Genomic DNA, 16,894 nt, shown 5'->3' with positions numbered 1-16,894 from the left:
AACCTCATTTATTTTTATGGCTGAAAAATATAGTCTTGTGTATATACCATATTTTATCCATTCATCTGTTGACTGGCTTCATCTTATGAATAAGGTTGCAATGAACACTGGTGTACAGGTATCTGTTTGAGTCCCTGCTTTCAATTCTTTTGGGTACATACTTAGAAGTGGAATTGATGGGTGGTATTTGCTTTTTTTTTTTCCCCCATTGTGGTAAAATACATATAACATAAAGTTGTCATTTTAATTATACTGTAAGTGTACAATTCGATGACATTAGTTACATTCACAATGTTGTGCAGCCATCAGCACTTCCTATTTCTAAAACATTCTCATCACCCCGAACAGAAACTCAGAGCCCATTAAGCAATGACTCTCCTATTTCCTCTCCTACCCTAACCCATGGTAACCACTAATCTACTTTGTTTCTATACATTAACCTATTCTAGACATTTCATAAAAGTGAGATCATGTATTTGGCCTTTTGTGTCTGGTTTATCTCAGTTAACCAATTTGCAAGGTTCATCCATGTTGTAGCATGTATCAGAACTTAACTTGTCTTTATGGCTAATATTATAATGTATGTATATCTCACATTTTGTTTATTCACTCATAATGCTGCAACAAACACTGGTGTACAACTGAGTTCCTGCTTTCAATTCCCTGGGGTATAAACCCAGAAGTTGGGTCATATGGTCCGTCTATGTTTAACTTTTTAGAACTGTCAAATTGTTTTCCCCAGTGGCTGCATCATTTTTCATTCCCACCAGCAATGGATGAGGAATCTCATTTCTCCACATCCTTGCCAACACTTGTTACTTTCCATATTTTTTTTATAATAGTGGGTGTGAAGAGATATTTCATTGTGGTTTTGATCTGCATTTACCTAATGCCTAATGATGTTGAGCATCTTTTTATGGCTTACTATTTGTATATCTTCTTTAGAGAAACGTTTATTGAAGTCCTCTGCAGTTTTTTTACAGGATTGCCTATTTATCGTTGTGCTTGTTGAGCTGTCTGTTTAACTTTTTGAGGAACTATCTACCTGTTTTTTACAGACTCACAAAATACTTTTTTAATTACAAAGGGAAAGTAATTGGAGGAGAGAAACTTGGAAGACCACCACCTTAATCAAGTCACCAACAATAACGGGCCAAAAGGTTTGATGTGATGTAATAAGTGGGACATGTCATTTATATTTGTAACCAGAAATGCATAAACTGAATCTAATCATCAGGAAATATCAAACAAACCTAAATTAAGGGACTCCCTTGTCCTCTGCAAAAAACATCAATGTCACGAAAGACAAATAAAGGCTGAGAAGTTATTCCAGATTAAAAGAGACTAGAGAGACATGACAACTAAACGCAGTGTGTCAGATTGGGAACTGGATTAGAGGCAGAGGACTACGATAAAAGGCACTATTGGGACAACACACATCAGTGTTAAGTTTCTTGAATCTGATCATTGTTCTGTGGTTATCTAAGATATTCTCTTTGTTCTTAGAAGATACATGCTGAAGTATTTTGGAAGTATAGAATCATGATACCTAAAACTTTTGCTGTCAAAAAACAAAAACACCATCTGTTGCCGTTGAATTGATTCCAATTCAAAGCAACCCTACAGGGCAGAGTACAACTGCCCCATACAGTTTCCATGGAGCGGGGGGTGGATTCTAGCTGCTGACCTTTTGGTTGGCAGCCAAGCTCTTAACCACTGTCCACCATGGCTCCTTTACTCTTTAAGGGTTCAGCAAAAAACAGTATCATATATTCTATGTTACTGAGTCTAAGTAAAGTATATCGAGGTATTTGTATTATTTTTGTAACTCTTCTGTAAATTTGACATTATTTCAAAATAAAAAGTTTAAAAAATGCTATGAAGGGTAAATAATGCTTATCTCTGGTTTGTGGAATTTCAACTGATTTTCACTTTCAAATATATCTCCGTTTTGATTTTTTTTACCATAAAAAAACTAACATTATCATAATTATAACAAAAGCTATTTTTGTTTTAGAAAGAAAACTGTGGCCTCAAGCAATACAGTATGGTCTAAAACACACTTCTTTAAATATCAGTTTCACAGTTTATTAATACATATTATAAATAAGAATACATTGGTGGTCAGATGTTTGTTTTTTGCAGAACTTTTCAGAGCTTGCAAAATGCTAACGTATATCCTGTGAATCTTCAAGGGGGGATGTGCGACATGCTTCCTATACCCTAATATATAATCTTAGAGACATCACTGATTAAAATACCAGCTTTTTATAAGGGGGGAAAAAAAATCTTCACAGTAAACCCAAAGTAACATGAGTACCAATTTTATTACCTAAAAATGTAGAGGACACGGACGTATTAGAATTGAGAAAATGTGGAATCATGCAGGGTCTTGCAATCTTATTTGGCTACCACTTTTCTCATGCCCTGGTGGCAAAGTGGTTGAGTATGGCTGCAACCCAAAAGGTTGGCAGTTCAAATCCACCAGCCACTCCTTGGAAACCCCATGGGCCAGTTCTACTCTGTCCTATAGGGTCGCTATGAGTTGGAATCGACTCGATGGCGACGGGTTTTTCTCACACAGACTGCACAACCTGCGTTACCTGACAGCATTCCTTGGCTGGCTCTGTATGTTAAGAATCTGAACGAAAAAAGCAGAAGCTGCCAATTTTTATTACCAACAAACTTAATGCTTAACTCCTATCATCCTCCAAGTTAACCTGGTAAGTATACTTTAACGACTTTTCCACAAGTATTTAAAAAATTTGTTAGTTCTGAATTTTATCATGCATTAGTGGGACAAATCTAGAGCTAGCTTTTCTTTATTGGCATCTCACAAAGTATTTGCAGAACTGAAGGCCTTTAATTTTTGATATAAACTTAATTCTTAGTGAAGACGTCATTGACATTCTTGGTATTTTTAATCTGATCTTAATTCATTCTCTCCATCATTTTCACTTTGGCCTGAACTCTTAACTTCAGTCCATGGAACTTGGCTAAAATGGAAGTCCACAGAGAACCTTCCTTCCACTTGGACTGATTCTTCAGGCCTGGAAGCTCTCCTGATTTGGAAAGTGACAGGGTAACAAGATCCTCCCTGGCTCTCAACATCAAGAGAGTTTGGTGATAAAACAGAGGTTCTGCTATTTAAGTTCCATTCAGCAAATTACGTCTATCATTTTCACAAGACTACCTGATCGCCAAAGAGCCCTGCAACCATTCTGATAACTCCATACAAGACGATATGGCGTGTGTCATGTATCTCTGCTAAGTAGGCATTACAGAATACTGAGAATCACTTGTAAAAATTAATCTAGCTCAACCCCTCATTTGAAAGATTATTTAGTAGCAACCAAATTTTTCAGTTTTCTTCCCCTTCTGCTATTTTGTAATAACACTCATATTTTATCTGCTTCAAATGACCACTGATTTAAATTAAAAAAAAAATTTTGATACAGAAAAGACCCATCAATCTAAAACTGCCAGATTGACTCATGGTGACCCTATGTGTGTCAGAAGTGAGCTGTGCTCCATAAGAGTTCTAAAAGGCTCATTTTTCAGAAGAGACTGCCAGGCCTTTCTTCCAAGGCACCTCTGGTGGACTTGAACCTCCAGCCTTTGAGTTAACAGCCAACTGCATGATGCATCTGCACGACCCGAGGACCCATATGTAAAATTAGTACAACATAAATTGAAAAGACTGTAAATAAATCCTGATTTGCTTCTCCTGCCCTTCAATTTCATTTTAAGCACACATTAAAGCTCTCATTCACAATACCATACACCTTATGTTGCTACTATTTCTCTAATGAATTAGTCCTCCTCCTCAGCCTGCCCTAAAATTTTAACTCCTTTTGGTAAACTCTCAATTGCACACCACCTCTACAAACATTCCATCCTTCTCTGGTGTCCCATACCCAAAAGAAATGCAACAAGAAGTGTGCAATCTTAATGTTACAAAAAAAGATGTTGAAAATTGACATACTTAAGATGATGAAAGAAAAATGCTGAGAGTTTTCAAAAAAGAAAAGATTGTGCCTTATTATTGGACTGTAAGAAACACTATTACCACACTTTCTCTGAAAAATACAATCCTAGAGTTCTTAGATATTTAACAAATGACCACCTAAGTAATGTTGCAAGCCACCATTTAATTATTGTTATTAATAATGGAACCTACCCTGTATCTCCCAATCCATGAAGGAAAATGACCTAGAACAGAAGAGAAAAATATTAAGAATAAGCAATGCCTACATAAACCCATATTCTGCACTGCAGCTTTGAGTAACACAAATAATAAAGGCTTTTATAATCCACTCCAGAATTACAGACTACTCAGCAAGTCAATTAACCTCTATAACAAACCCAAACCCAAACCCAAACCCAATGCTGTCAGGTCGATTCTGATTCATAGCGACCCTGCAGGACAGAGTAGAGCTGCCCCATAGGACTTCCAAGGAGCGGCTGGTGGATTTGAACTGCTGACTTTTTGGTTAGCAGTTGAGCTCTTAACTACCGTGCCACCAGGGCTCCAACTAACCTCTGTAGACCTCTTTGAAAAAAAAAAAAAACTCACTGCCATCAAGTGGATTCGAACTCATAGCGACCCTATAGGACAGGGTAGAACTGCCTCATAGCACTTCCAAGGAATGCCCGGGTATTCAACTGCTGACCTTTACGTTAGCAGCCTTAACTCTTAACCACTTTCCATCAGGGTTTCCATGGTGCTGTTGTCCTGAGGTGCCCCCCAGTCGGTTGGGACTCATAACGACCCCATGCACAACAACAAAAAACGCTGCTAGGTCCTGGGCCATCCTCACAATTGTTATGCTTGAGCCCACTGTTGCAGCCACTGTGTCAAACCATCTAGTTGAGGGTTTTCCTCTTTTTCGCTGACCTTCTATTTTACCAAGCATGATGACCTTCTCCAGGGACTGATCCCTCCTGATAACATGTCCAAAGCATATGAGACACAGTCTCGCCATTCTGGTTTCCAGAGACCTCTTCAAATGGCAAAAATACTCCCTATGACTTACTTCTCTCCCCGTGATGACTTACTTTTCTCCCCGTGATGCCTAAGTTTAATTAATTTGGGGCTTTGGCAATATTAAGTTCCATTGAGAAGTGCAAAGTAATAAAGTCTAAGGGAAAAAAATTCTCTCCCCCAAATTAAATCAAGTATTAAGTCTCATATACAAGGCAGAATTTTTCCATCACAAAAAGGAACCTCTGAGGATAAATTAGGTTTGAGATTCTCACAAAAAGTTCCTCCCGAAAAGAGTAGCTCAGATTTCACAACACACTAAATCTTCCAACTTCTTTAATTTAGACCAAGAGGGTAAGAAAAGAAAACGGGCTCTTCCTATGCACTTACACGTGCCTCAACCACAAAGGAGGCAGAAACACGCTCCGGAGCACCCCGAATGCAGACACCCCCCCAAACTGCCGCCTGTCCCTCCGCGTTGGGGCCGGGGTTCCGAGGGCGCACTCGCTCCGCAGTGCAGGGGGCCCCAGACCCGGGCGGGGCCTGATCCCCCAGCCCGGCGGCGACCCCGGAGGTGACCAGTGCGCTCCTCCACTCAGCACAGGCCGGGGCCGTCCACCGGGCAAGAGGGGCGCTCCACCCGCGGACCGCCACCGGCCTGCAGGCGACCCTGCGCAATGGGCAGTCCCTAGAGGCCGAGTGGGCCCGAGCCTCCGCCGCCACTCACCGCAGCGGTGGCCTTCCGGGCGGCTGGCACGATGGCGGGTAGCGGGGCGGACATGTTATTCCCGCACATACACCGGCTTGGCGACCGCGCGTCGGAAGCGGAAGGGAAAGCGGCGCCCGGCCGCGGCCAAGGGCGTGAGAGCGCCGAATCCCGGCCCGCCCCACCGGGCGCGCGCTCAGGCGCGTGCGCGCCAGCCCGCCGCCGCGCAGCCCGCTGCCGGTCCGCGGGGCCCCTCCCCTCCCCGCCGTGCTCTCCCTGTGCGGTCACAACGTTCCAGCTCAGCCCTCGGCCCGGACTGGCTGCGGCGGGCGCGTGGCGGCAGCCGACCTTCCCTTCGCCCGGCGTAACTCCGACCCCGCGCATGCTCGGTCGGGAGGCCGGGAGAGGCGCTCCCAGCTTGCGCGCGGCCTTGCTGCGAACGTGTCTTTGTGTCGCTCTTCTGGTGGTGCAGTGAAAAGAGCTATCTCCGGACGGTATCACATCCAACCCCTGATATTCCATTTCCTGCAACCGGGGTCTGCTGGTTTCTAAACGTTAGGAAGGACTGGGAGAGACCAGTGGAGCACTTGCTGTATTTTCATTTCAGTTATACTAAACCAAAAACAAAACAAACAAAAAAAAAACGCAACCTGTTGCTGTCCAGTCGGTTCCGACTCATAGCGACCCTGTAGGACAGAGTAGAACTGCCCCAGTGGGTTTCCAAGAAGCTAGCTGCTGTTGGATTCGAACTGCCAACCTTTTGGTTAGCAGCCAAGCTCTTAACCACTGTCACCAGGGCTCCTGGGCTAGTTAGAGTCAACTCGAGGGTAATTGGTGGTAGTGTGTACATTCGGGTCCAATCCCCTCCTTTAAACGAAAGTTGGGACGGAGAATATTCAGTTGTCACCAAGAATCCACAGCTTCCCGAAACTGACCGGCATTACTCAATGGGTGGCGTACATTGACTTATTATAGTTTCGGTTTTAGCACGGGTCTAGATAGCCCTTCTTTTGGACGTGTCGCTCAGCAGTTCAAAATTTAGTTTGATCAACAAATTTGTCGTACATCTGCTCCCATGGTAAGATCTGAGACGGGAGAAGACATATAAACACTTAAAGCCAAAGTTCCCTGACTTTTAGAAATTTACCATTCTGTGGAGAAACTTAAAAGGATCTAGTCAATCGTTACGGAAATACTATGTGAGATTGGGAAGGAAAAGGAAGAAGCTGGTGACCAAAAGGGTTAAAAAAAAAAAAAAAAAAAAACTACGCAGGAACTCCACTTTGATTTACTTGATAACCAGAATGCTGAGGAATTTGGGGCCTCATTCGTACTGTTTTAATCACTGCTATCCTAGGTTTGGAAACCCTGGAAGCTAGTGGGTTGAGAGCCGTGGCTGCTAACCAAAAGGTTGGCAGCTCAAATGTGCCTAGGGGCGTCTTGGAAACCCCATGAGGCAGTTCTACTTTGTCCTGTATTGACTTGAGGGCAGTGGGGTTTTTTTTGGATCCTAGGTTTGTGTGGTGAGAATTTTGTGGACTTTCAAGAGATATTAATTTGGTACTGTTTTATAGAAAATGACAATAACAACTCACATTTCATGTTTTAGTATACGATTTTACATCGTTTTGGTTGCAGTGTTGATAGAGAAAAGAGAACTGTTATGAAGGTAACTTGTTCCAACACTCTATTATGTAAATTTTCCTATGATGTCATGTGTATAGAGTTCCAGGGGCCGCCAATGTGTTTATCACTTATATCAATGAGAAGTAGAACAGCTTTTGACTCATCTCAGTCAAAATGTTTTCCAAAATGGTTGTTCCATTTTACATTTCTACTATTTCTACTATGATATGATAATTCCAATTGTTGCATATCTTTGTCAACACTAGGAACTCTCAGGCTTTGAAATTTTAGCCTTTATATTGGATGTGTAGAGGTATTTAATAATGGTTTTAACTTGAATTTCCCCAGTGGCTAATGATGTCAAGCATTTTTTGATGTACTTATTTATGACCTGGAAACCCTGGTAGCACAGTGGTTAAGAGCTACGGCTGCTAACCAAAAGGTCGGCAGTTTGAATCCACCAGGTGCTCCTTGGAAACTGTGTGGGGCAGCTCTACTCTGTCCTATAGGGTCACTATGAGTCGGAATCGACTCAACAGCATCGGATTTGGTTTTTTTGGTTTTATTTATGACCTATACATCATCTTTGATGAAATATCAAATCTTTTCCATGTTTTAATTGGGTTGTTTTTCTTATTGAGTTGTAAGGCTTCTGCTGTATATTCTATATAAGAGGCTTTTGTCAGATACATGTTTTGAAAATATTTTCTACCAGTCTGTTACTAGCCTTTTCATTTTCTTAAGTGTCTTTTCATTCTGATGAAGTTTTTTCTTGGTCATGCTTTTGGTGTCATATCTAAGAATCCATTATTGAAAACTAGATCCCAAAGCATTACCACTATGTGTTGATCTAAGAGTTCTATTGTTTTAGTTCTCAAATTTAGGCCATGGACTCATTTTAGGAGCCCTGGTGAGGAAGTGGTTAAGCACTCAGCTGCTAACTAAAAGGCTGCTCCTCAGGAGAAAGATGTGGCAGTCTGCTTCTGTAAAGTTTACAGCATTGAAAACCCTGTGAGGCAGTTCTCCTCTGTCCTGTAGGGTCTCTGTGAGTTGGCATTGATTCAGTGGTAATGAGTTTGGCTCTGGCAATAAGTTTGACTCATTTTGGGTTAATTTTCATATACGGTGAGAAGTGTGAGTCCAGCTTCATTGTTTTGCACGTGGAGATCCAGTACTCCCAGCATCAAAAAATGAGATTAACTAGGAGAGGCAAATTATTAAAAAACAGAAATTCTGGAGCTGGAAAGTACCATAACTGAAATTAAGAATTCACTAGAGGGGCTCAACAGCAGACTTGAACTGGGAAAACAACGAATTCGTGAATTTGAATATCAGTCAAATGAAATGATCCACTCAGAGAAACGGAAAGAAAAAAGAATAAAGGAAAATGAACACAGTATAAGAAAACTGTAGAACATCACTCAGGGGACTAATACATGCATTATGGGAGTCCCAGAAGGAGAGGAGAAAGAGAAAGAGCAGAAAGAATATTTGAAAAAATAATGGCTGAAAACTTTCCTAATTTGATGAAAAACATGAATCTGGACATATAAGAAGCTTGACAAACTCCAGATAGTGTAAACCCAAGGAGATCCATGCTGAGACATAATCAAACTGTTGAAAACCAAAAACAGAATTCTTTTTAATTTTATATATTTATTGTGCTTTAGATGAAAGTTTACAGCTCAAGTTAATTTCTCATACAAAAATTTATACCATGTTGTTACATAACATTAGTTGCAATCCCTACAATGTGACAGCACGCTCCCTTTTTCCACTCTGGGTTTCTTGTATCCATTCAACCAGGTTCTGTCCCTTCCTGCCTTCTCAGCCTGCCTCTGCACAGAACATTTGGTCTCATATATCTGAGCTTTATTTTATATTGTATAGTCCGGTCTAATCTTTGTCTGAAGAGTGGGCTTTGGGAACGGTTTTAGTTCTGGGTTAACAGAGCATCTGGGGGCCATAGTTTTGGGGGTTTTTCCAGTCTCTGTCAGACCATTAAGTCTGGTCTTTTTACCTGAATTTGAGTTCTGCTCCACAGTTTTCTCCCTCTCTGTCCTTGAGTCTCTGTTGTGTTCCCTGTCAGTGTGGTCATTGGTGGTAGGCAGCCACCATGTAGTTCTTCTGCTCTCAGGTTGACGGAGTCTCTGGTTTATGTGGACGTTTTTGTCTCTTGAACAAATATTTTCTTTGTGTTTTTGGTGTGCTTCATTCTCATTTGCTCCAAGTGGGTTGGGACCAACTGACGCATCTTAGATGGCCGCTTGCAAGCTTTTAAGACCCCAGGCACCACTCACCAAAGTGGGATGCAGAACGTTTTCTTGATAAACTTTGTTATGTCGATTGATCTAGATGTCCCCTGAAATTATGGTCCTGGACCCAGCTGTCCCTCAAAGTGTTTGGGTGTGTTCAGGAAACTGCTTTGCTTTGGTCCATTTGTGCTGACTTCACCTGTATTGTGTGTTGTCCTTCCCTTCACCTAAGATGATTTTTGTCTATTATCGAATTAGTGAACTCCCCTTTCCCTCTTCCCCACCCTCGTAACCATCAAAGAATGCTTTCTTCTGTGTTTAAACCTTTTCTTAAGTTCTTATAATAGTGGACCCCTACAATATTTGTCCCTTTGCAACTGACTAGTTTCACTCAGCATAATGTCCTCCAGATTCATCCATGTTGTGAGATGTTTCATGGATTCATCATTGTTCCTTATTGTTGCGTAGTCTTCCATTGTGTGTATGTACCATAATTTGTTTGTTCATTAATCTGTTGATGGGCACCTAGATTGTTTCCATCTTTTTGCTATTGTGAATAATGCTGCAGTGAACATGGGTATGCATATATCTATTTGTTTGACAGCTCTTATTTCTCTAGGATATATTCCAAGGAGTGGGATGCTGGATCGTGTGTTACTTATATTTCTAGCTTTTTAAGGAAGAGCCAAATTGATTTCCAAAGTGGTTGTACCATTTTACATTCCCAACATCAGTGCATAAGTGTTCCAGTTTCTCCACAACCTCTCCAACATTTATTATTTTGTGCATTTTAGATTAGTGGCAGTCTTGTTGGGGTGAAATGGTATCTTATTGTAGTTTTGATTTGCATTTCTCTAATGATCATGAGCATTTCCACATATATCTGTTAGCTGCCTGAAATGTCTTCTTTGGTGAAGTGTCTGTTCATATCCTTTGTCCATTTTTAATGGAGTTATTTGTCTTTTTGTTGTTGAGATGTTGCAATATCTTGTAGATTTTAGAAATTAGACACTTGTCAGATATGCTGTAGGCAAAAATTTTGTCCCAATCTGTAAGCTGTCTCTTTACTCTTTTGGTGAAGTCTTTTGATGAGCATAAAAAACCAAACCAAACCCAGTGCCATTGAGTCGATTCCGACTCATAGCGACCCTATAGGACACAGTAGAACTGCCCCATAGAGTTTCCAAGGAGTCCCTGGCGGATTCGAACTGCTGACCTTTTGGTTAGCAGCCATAGCGCTTAACCACTACACCACCAGGGTTTCCTTGATGAGCATAGGCATTTCATTGTTAAGAGCTCCCATTTATCTAGTTTCTCTTCTGGTGTTTGTGCGTTGTTAGTTATGGTTCGTATATTATTTATGCCATGTATTAGGGCTCCTAGCATTGTCCCTATTTTTTCTCCCATGATCTTTATCATTTTAGATTTTATATTTAGATCTTTGATCCATTTTGAGTTAGTTTTTGTACATAGTGTGAGGTATAGGTCTTGTTTCATTTTTGCAGATGGATATCCAGTTATGCCAGGACCATTTGTTATAGAGACTATATTTTCCCCATTTATTGACTTTGGGCCTTTGTCAAGTATGAGCTGATCATAGGTGGATGAATTTACATCTGGGTTCTCAATTCCATTCCATTGGTCTATGTATGTGTTGTTGTACCAGTACTGGCTGTTTTGATTACCATGGTGGTATACTAGGTTCTAAAATCAGGTAGTATGAGGCCTCCCACTTTTTTCTTCTTCTTCAGTAATGCTTTACTTATCTGAGGTCTCTTCCCTTTCCATATAAAGTTAGTGATTTGTTTCTCCATCTAGTTAAAAAAAATGCCATTGGAATTGCATTGTATCTGTAGACTACCTTGGATAGAATTGACATTTTCACAATGAAAGTCTTCCTATCCGTGAGCATGGTATGTTTTTCCACTTATGTGGTCTCTTTTGATTTTTTGCAGTAGTGTCTTGTAGGTCTTTTACTTCTCTGGTTAGGTTTATTCCTAAGTACTTTATCAGCAAGACAGCAGGTAAACTGGTAGCTCAAGTCCCAAGAACCAGAGGACAGATGAATAGGAGCCAGCTGCAGGATTCAGAGTGAGCAAGAGTTAGCAAGCTTTGCCAGAAAGTCCACCTATTTTGGATGCAGGCCATACCTCCAAGGAAATTCCTTTTCAACTGATTGGCTGCTCAGAACAGATCTCATCATGGAGGTGATTACATTATATCAGATCTCATTGTGGAAGTGATTACATCATTACATATCCTCCAAACTCTATTATAATGTCAAACCCCTGGGAATCATGCCCAGCCAAGTTCACACACAGCCTTAACCATCATAGTGAGGTTTAAGGTTACAGTTGTGTTGGGGCTAGTTTTAGGGTTAAGTTTATGATTGGGATGATAATTAGGTTTAGGGTTAAAGTTAGGGTTAGTTTTAGGGTTATGTTTAAATTTAGGTTTAGGTGTAGGTTTAGTAATAAAAGTAGTAATAGGTTTAGATTTCGTATTCGGATTATGCTTAGGCTCAGTGTTAGGGTTAAAGTTAGGTTTATAGTTAGGATTTACGGTTAGGGTTGGTTTCAGAGTTTGGGTTGTTTTAGGTTTAGGGTTATGTTTAGTGTTAGAGTTAGTTTAAGGTTAGGTTTCAGTTTAGGTTTACTTTAGGTGTTATTTTTAGGATCATATTTAGATTTATGGTTAAGTTTAAGCATATGTTTCAGGTTAAGTTTTGTGTTAGGGTTGGGCCTAAGTTTAGTTTTAGAATTAGGGCAAGGGTTACTTTTAGGTTTAGTGTTAGGTTAGAGTTACAGTTAGTTTCTGGTTATTTTAGGGTTAGGCTTAGCATTAGTTTTACGGTGAAGTTTTGGGTTAGAGTTATGTTTAGAGAGAGGATTAGGTTTAGCATTAGTGTGAGATTTAGGGTTAGGGTTTTTGTAGGGTTAGGTTTATGGTTAGGATTAGGTTTGAGTTTAGATTTATACTTATGGTTATGGTTAAAGTTAAGTTTAAATTTAGGGTTAGGTTTAGGTGAAGTGTCAGTGTCAGATAGAAACGCTGTGTAGAGATTTTGGCAGGCCCCTTTTGGTGAATCACAGCGCAGACCCTTAATGATTTTGGAGCACAGCCCTGCCATTCTCTGCAGAGAACTACTCTCCTTTTGAGAAACAGCTTGCAGAAACAAGGACTGTTTAATTGCTTTGAGTATTTCTTCCTTGTATGTGTGCATCAAATATTTTTGTTTTCTTCACTTATATAAGATGTAAACAGGGCTTGTGGTTTTTCGACTGCACACTTATTAGTTATATCATGTTATGTGCAAGTATGATTTATAATTGTCTTTATTTAGGGATTACATAGATTTTAAGGAGATGTGTATGGGTGTCAAGTTGACAAGAGGTGGCCTGTGATGGTTAAAGTTGTATGTCACCTTGGCTGGGCCATGATTCTTATCAGTCATGCCAAAGGCATGATGTGGTTTTGCAGTTACGTAATTATGTAATCAACTCCATGATGAGATCTGCTATGAGCAGCCAATCAGGATGAAAGGGAGTTTCCTTGTGGGTGTGGCCTGCCTCCAGTATATAAATGGATGTTCCAGCAAGACACTCTCTCTGGATCCTACATCCAGCTCATCATCATTTGACCTCTGGTTTTTGGAACTTGAGCTAGCAGCTTACCTGCTGATCTTGGGATTCATCAGCCTTTGCAGGCTGTGAGCCAGCAGCCTGCCATTTGACCTGCCTTTCTTGGGTTCACCAGCCCTGCAGCTACGTGAGTAAGGAGAAGTCTCCAGTGTAACACCTGACCAACTGACTTGGGACTTGCCAGCCTCAACAACCACATCAGCCATTTCTTTGAGATAAATTTCTCTTTCTCTTTCCCCATAGATATGCATGTGTGTACATATACATGTGTGTATATATATATATATACACACACACACGCACACTTCATTGAATTTGTTTCTCTAGAAAGCCCAGCCTAATACAACTAGCAATAAATTCTCTCAGTTTTTGTATCCAGGAATATTTTTATTTTGTCTTTATTTTTTAAATTAATTTTGCTGGGTATAAAATTCTTGGTCGACGTTATTTTTCTTTCAGTATTTTGAATATGTCATCCCATTGCGTTCTGTTCTCCAGTGTTTGTAATGAGAAGTCAGGTGCTAATTTTAGTTGGGTTCTCATATATGCAATGAGTCATTTTTCTCTTGCTGATTTCAAAAATTTCTCTTTGCCATTTGCATTCATCATTTTTACTCTGAAATGTCTGGGTGTGGATCTACCTCCTTGCATTTATTCTACTTGGAGTTTGTTTAGATTCTTGGATGTGTAGATTAATGTTTTTCCAGCAAAACTGGCATTATGTCTTCAATATTGTTCTGCTCCTTTCTCTCTCCTCTCATTTGGTACTCTCATTACATGTATGTTGGTTTGCTTAATGGTGTCCCACAATTATCCAAGGCTCTGTTAGTTTTTCATTATTCTTTTTTCCGTGGCTCTATATCCAAATTCTCTGGTTTTTCCATTTGTTAGTTGAAACCTACTGTTGAGTCTCTAGTAAATTTTTCGTTTCCATTATGGTACTTTTCAACTCCACAATATGCATTTGGTTCATTGTTATAGTACCTATCTTTTTATTTACATTCTCTGTTTGATGAGATGTTGCCATCCTACCTCCTTTACCTACTTAATCATGGCTTGCTTTTGTTGTTTGAATGTTTTTACAATAGAAGCTTTGAAATTTTTGTCTGCTAAAACCAACTTCTGGGTCTCTGAAAGGAAGTTTCTACTGCCTGCTTTATTTCCCGTGTATGTGTCACTCCTTCCTGTTTCTTTGCATGTCTCTTAATTTTTTGTTGTTGTTGTTGAAAACTGAATATTTTAGAAAATATATCATGGTGAACCTGGAAACTGACTTATTGTTGTTTTTTCCTTGTTTATTTGTTTAGTGTCTTGGGTGGACTCATTCAATGAAGTCAATTTCCCTTGCAGTGTGCAGTCTCTGCTGCTCCTTCTCAATAATCATAGCCTAGAACATGTGCATCATCTTCCTGAGTGCCTGGGATGATTTTGGTTTTAGTGAGGCGCTCTTTGACTACATCTTTCCCTTTTAGTCCAATTAAGTTTCTGGCTGTTCTGCCTATATTGGCATCGCATATGACTGTTAACTTTTACTACTTAATAACTAATTATTGCTTTAAACAACATCCTGGGGCATAAATTACCCCATGGAGTGATCTAGTTAAGTTAGGCCACTTTATAGGGCCAGTCTTTGAGGCTTGCTCAGACCCCAGAAAGGCTCTTATTTTCTTTTTCCCTGGTTCTCTCTGTAAAATTTCTAACTGATCTACCACTTTGCTTGTTGCTGGTAGTATTGTATAAGTAAGCTCTTCCTCTTATTTCATCATTAACAAATTCTCCCTTGTTTTCAACAGGACCTTTAGGTATGAAGTTCCCCCCATTCTGTTAAAAATAAAATCATCTTTTTCAGGGAGAGTTACAGAGCTCTCTGTCCTTAAAGCCTGTCTCTACTCCTGGACAGAACCTCTATGCCAGTGCATCAGAGGTTGGAGTGGGTACAGCATCCTGCTTCTCCTGGAGTTAAATCCCTGTTTTATGAGTGGGTGTTGGATGGAGATGGTAGATCCCGGTCTTCTTGGCTTTCCCTTCCTGGCATTTATCCTGCGTTCTATAAGCAAGATATGGCAAGGGCAATCAGGGCTCTTTATTCCTGGCCTGCTCCATTTGGAGTAGAGCTTCTACTCTTCAAGTGTGGGTAGATATGGTAAGAATCCCCGATTCTATTGGCTGCGCCTGCCTGGAATACAGCTTCTGCCATACAAACTTGTAGGGGGGGGAATTAGAGTTGCTGGAAGCCTGCCCCACCTTGGGAGACTCTGTAGCCTTAGACTGGGAGCTGGGAAGAGACGGAGCCCCTCTCTTGGCCGTAGCCACCTGGAGTAAAGTTTTTGTCACAATAAGCTGGATGGTGGTGGTAATGAGTTGTGACTCAAATGCAACATACTCCTGTTGTTCTCATCAAGATTTGGAAGGTTTTCTTGAATAAATATCTCTCCCTTTGCACTATGCCCTTAGGACAATTTCCAAAGTCTTTAAATGTTTGTTTTTAAAATAATTTTCATGACTGAAGTGGTTGTTTCATTGGGGAGAGGTTCTGCTGAGCTTCTTACACCATCACTGAGAATTCGTTTCTCTGTTTCTTCTTGTCAGCTTGGATAGTTCATGCCTTCAAAGAATTTGTCTATTTCATATAATTTGTTTAGGTTGTTGCTATTAAACTCTTTCACAATAGTCCCATATCATTTTCTCAGTGTCTAAAAGTTCTATAGTGATGTCACGTCTCTCATTCCTGGTAGTAGTTTGAGTCTTTTCTCCTTTTACCCTAGTTTATCTAGCTAGAGGTTTATCAATCTTATGGATCTTCTCAAATCACCTGCTTTTGATTTCATTTATTTTCTCTTTTTCTAGTTCATTGATTTCTTCCTTTTATTATTCCTTTCTTGTTCTTACTTTGGGTTTATTTTGTTCCTCTTTTCTAGCATACTTTCTAGATTTTAAAAACTTAGGTTTTTCATTTGAGACTTTACTATTTAGTGCTATAAAATTTCCTTTAAGCACAGCTTTGCTACATCCCACAAATTTGTTAGACTTATTTTCATTAAGTTCAAAATACTTTTAATTTCACCTGTGATTTCTTTTTTGACTCATGGACTATTTAAAAATGGATGTTGTTTAGTTTCCAAATACATGGGTATTTATCAGGTGTCTTTCTGTTATTGCTTTCTTTTATAAAAAATAATTGTGCTTTAAGTGAAAGTTTACAGAGAAAATTAATTTCTCATTCAAAAGTGTATACACAAATTATTTTGTGACATTCATTGTAACCCCTACAATATGTCAGCACTCTCTGCCTTTCCAGCCTGGGTTTCCTGTTTCCATTCATCTGGTTTTCTTGTTCCTTCCTGCCTTATTGCCTTTGCTTTTAGGTGGGTGTTGTGCATTTAGTCTGGTATACTTGATTGATCTAAGAAGCATGTTCCTCACATGTGTTATTGTTTGTTTTATAGGCCTGTGTAGTCTTTGGCTGAAAGTGGAACTTCAGGAGTGGCTTCAGTTCTGAGTTAGAAGTGTCCAAGGGCCATAATCTTGGGGGTTTCTCCAGTTTCTATCAGAACAGTAAGTCTGGTTTTTTTTGTTTTTTTGTAAATTTGAATTTTGTTCTACATTTTTCTCCCACTCTGTCTAAGATTCTCTATTGTGATCCTTGTCATAGCAGTTGGTGGTGATAGCCAGGCACCATCTA

The 16,894-nt window shown here is 40.0% G+C and overlaps 1 protein-coding gene across 2 annotated transcripts in view; it reads right to left on the bottom strand.

The window, feature by feature from the left end:
* Window positions 1–5,923, bottom strand: part of LYPLA1 (lysophospholipase 1) — a 46,527-nt gene extending 40,604 nt beyond the window's left edge. Inside the window, exons 1-2 of one of the 2 annotated variants that reach the window (XM_049860446.1) lie at window positions 5,712–5,923; window positions 4,181–4,212 (exon numbers count right to left, since the gene is read on the bottom strand). In XM_049860446.1, the coding sequence (XP_049716403.1) occupies window positions 4,181–4,212; window positions 5,712–5,780 (101 nt within the window). In that variant the 5' untranslated portion in view covers window positions 5,781–5,923. The other variant, XM_049860447.1, reaches the window with a different exon arrangement.
* Window positions 5,924–16,894: the final 10,971 nt, after the last annotated feature.

This window comes from Elephas maximus, chromosome 19 (genome assembly GCF_024166365.1).
Source record: "Elephas maximus indicus isolate mEleMax1 chromosome 19, mEleMax1 primary haplotype, whole genome shotgun sequence".
Classification (NCBI taxonomy): Eukaryota; Metazoa; Chordata; class Mammalia; order Proboscidea; family Elephantidae; genus Elephas; species Elephas maximus.
This window is presented reverse-complemented; position numbering and strand designations above follow the sequence as displayed.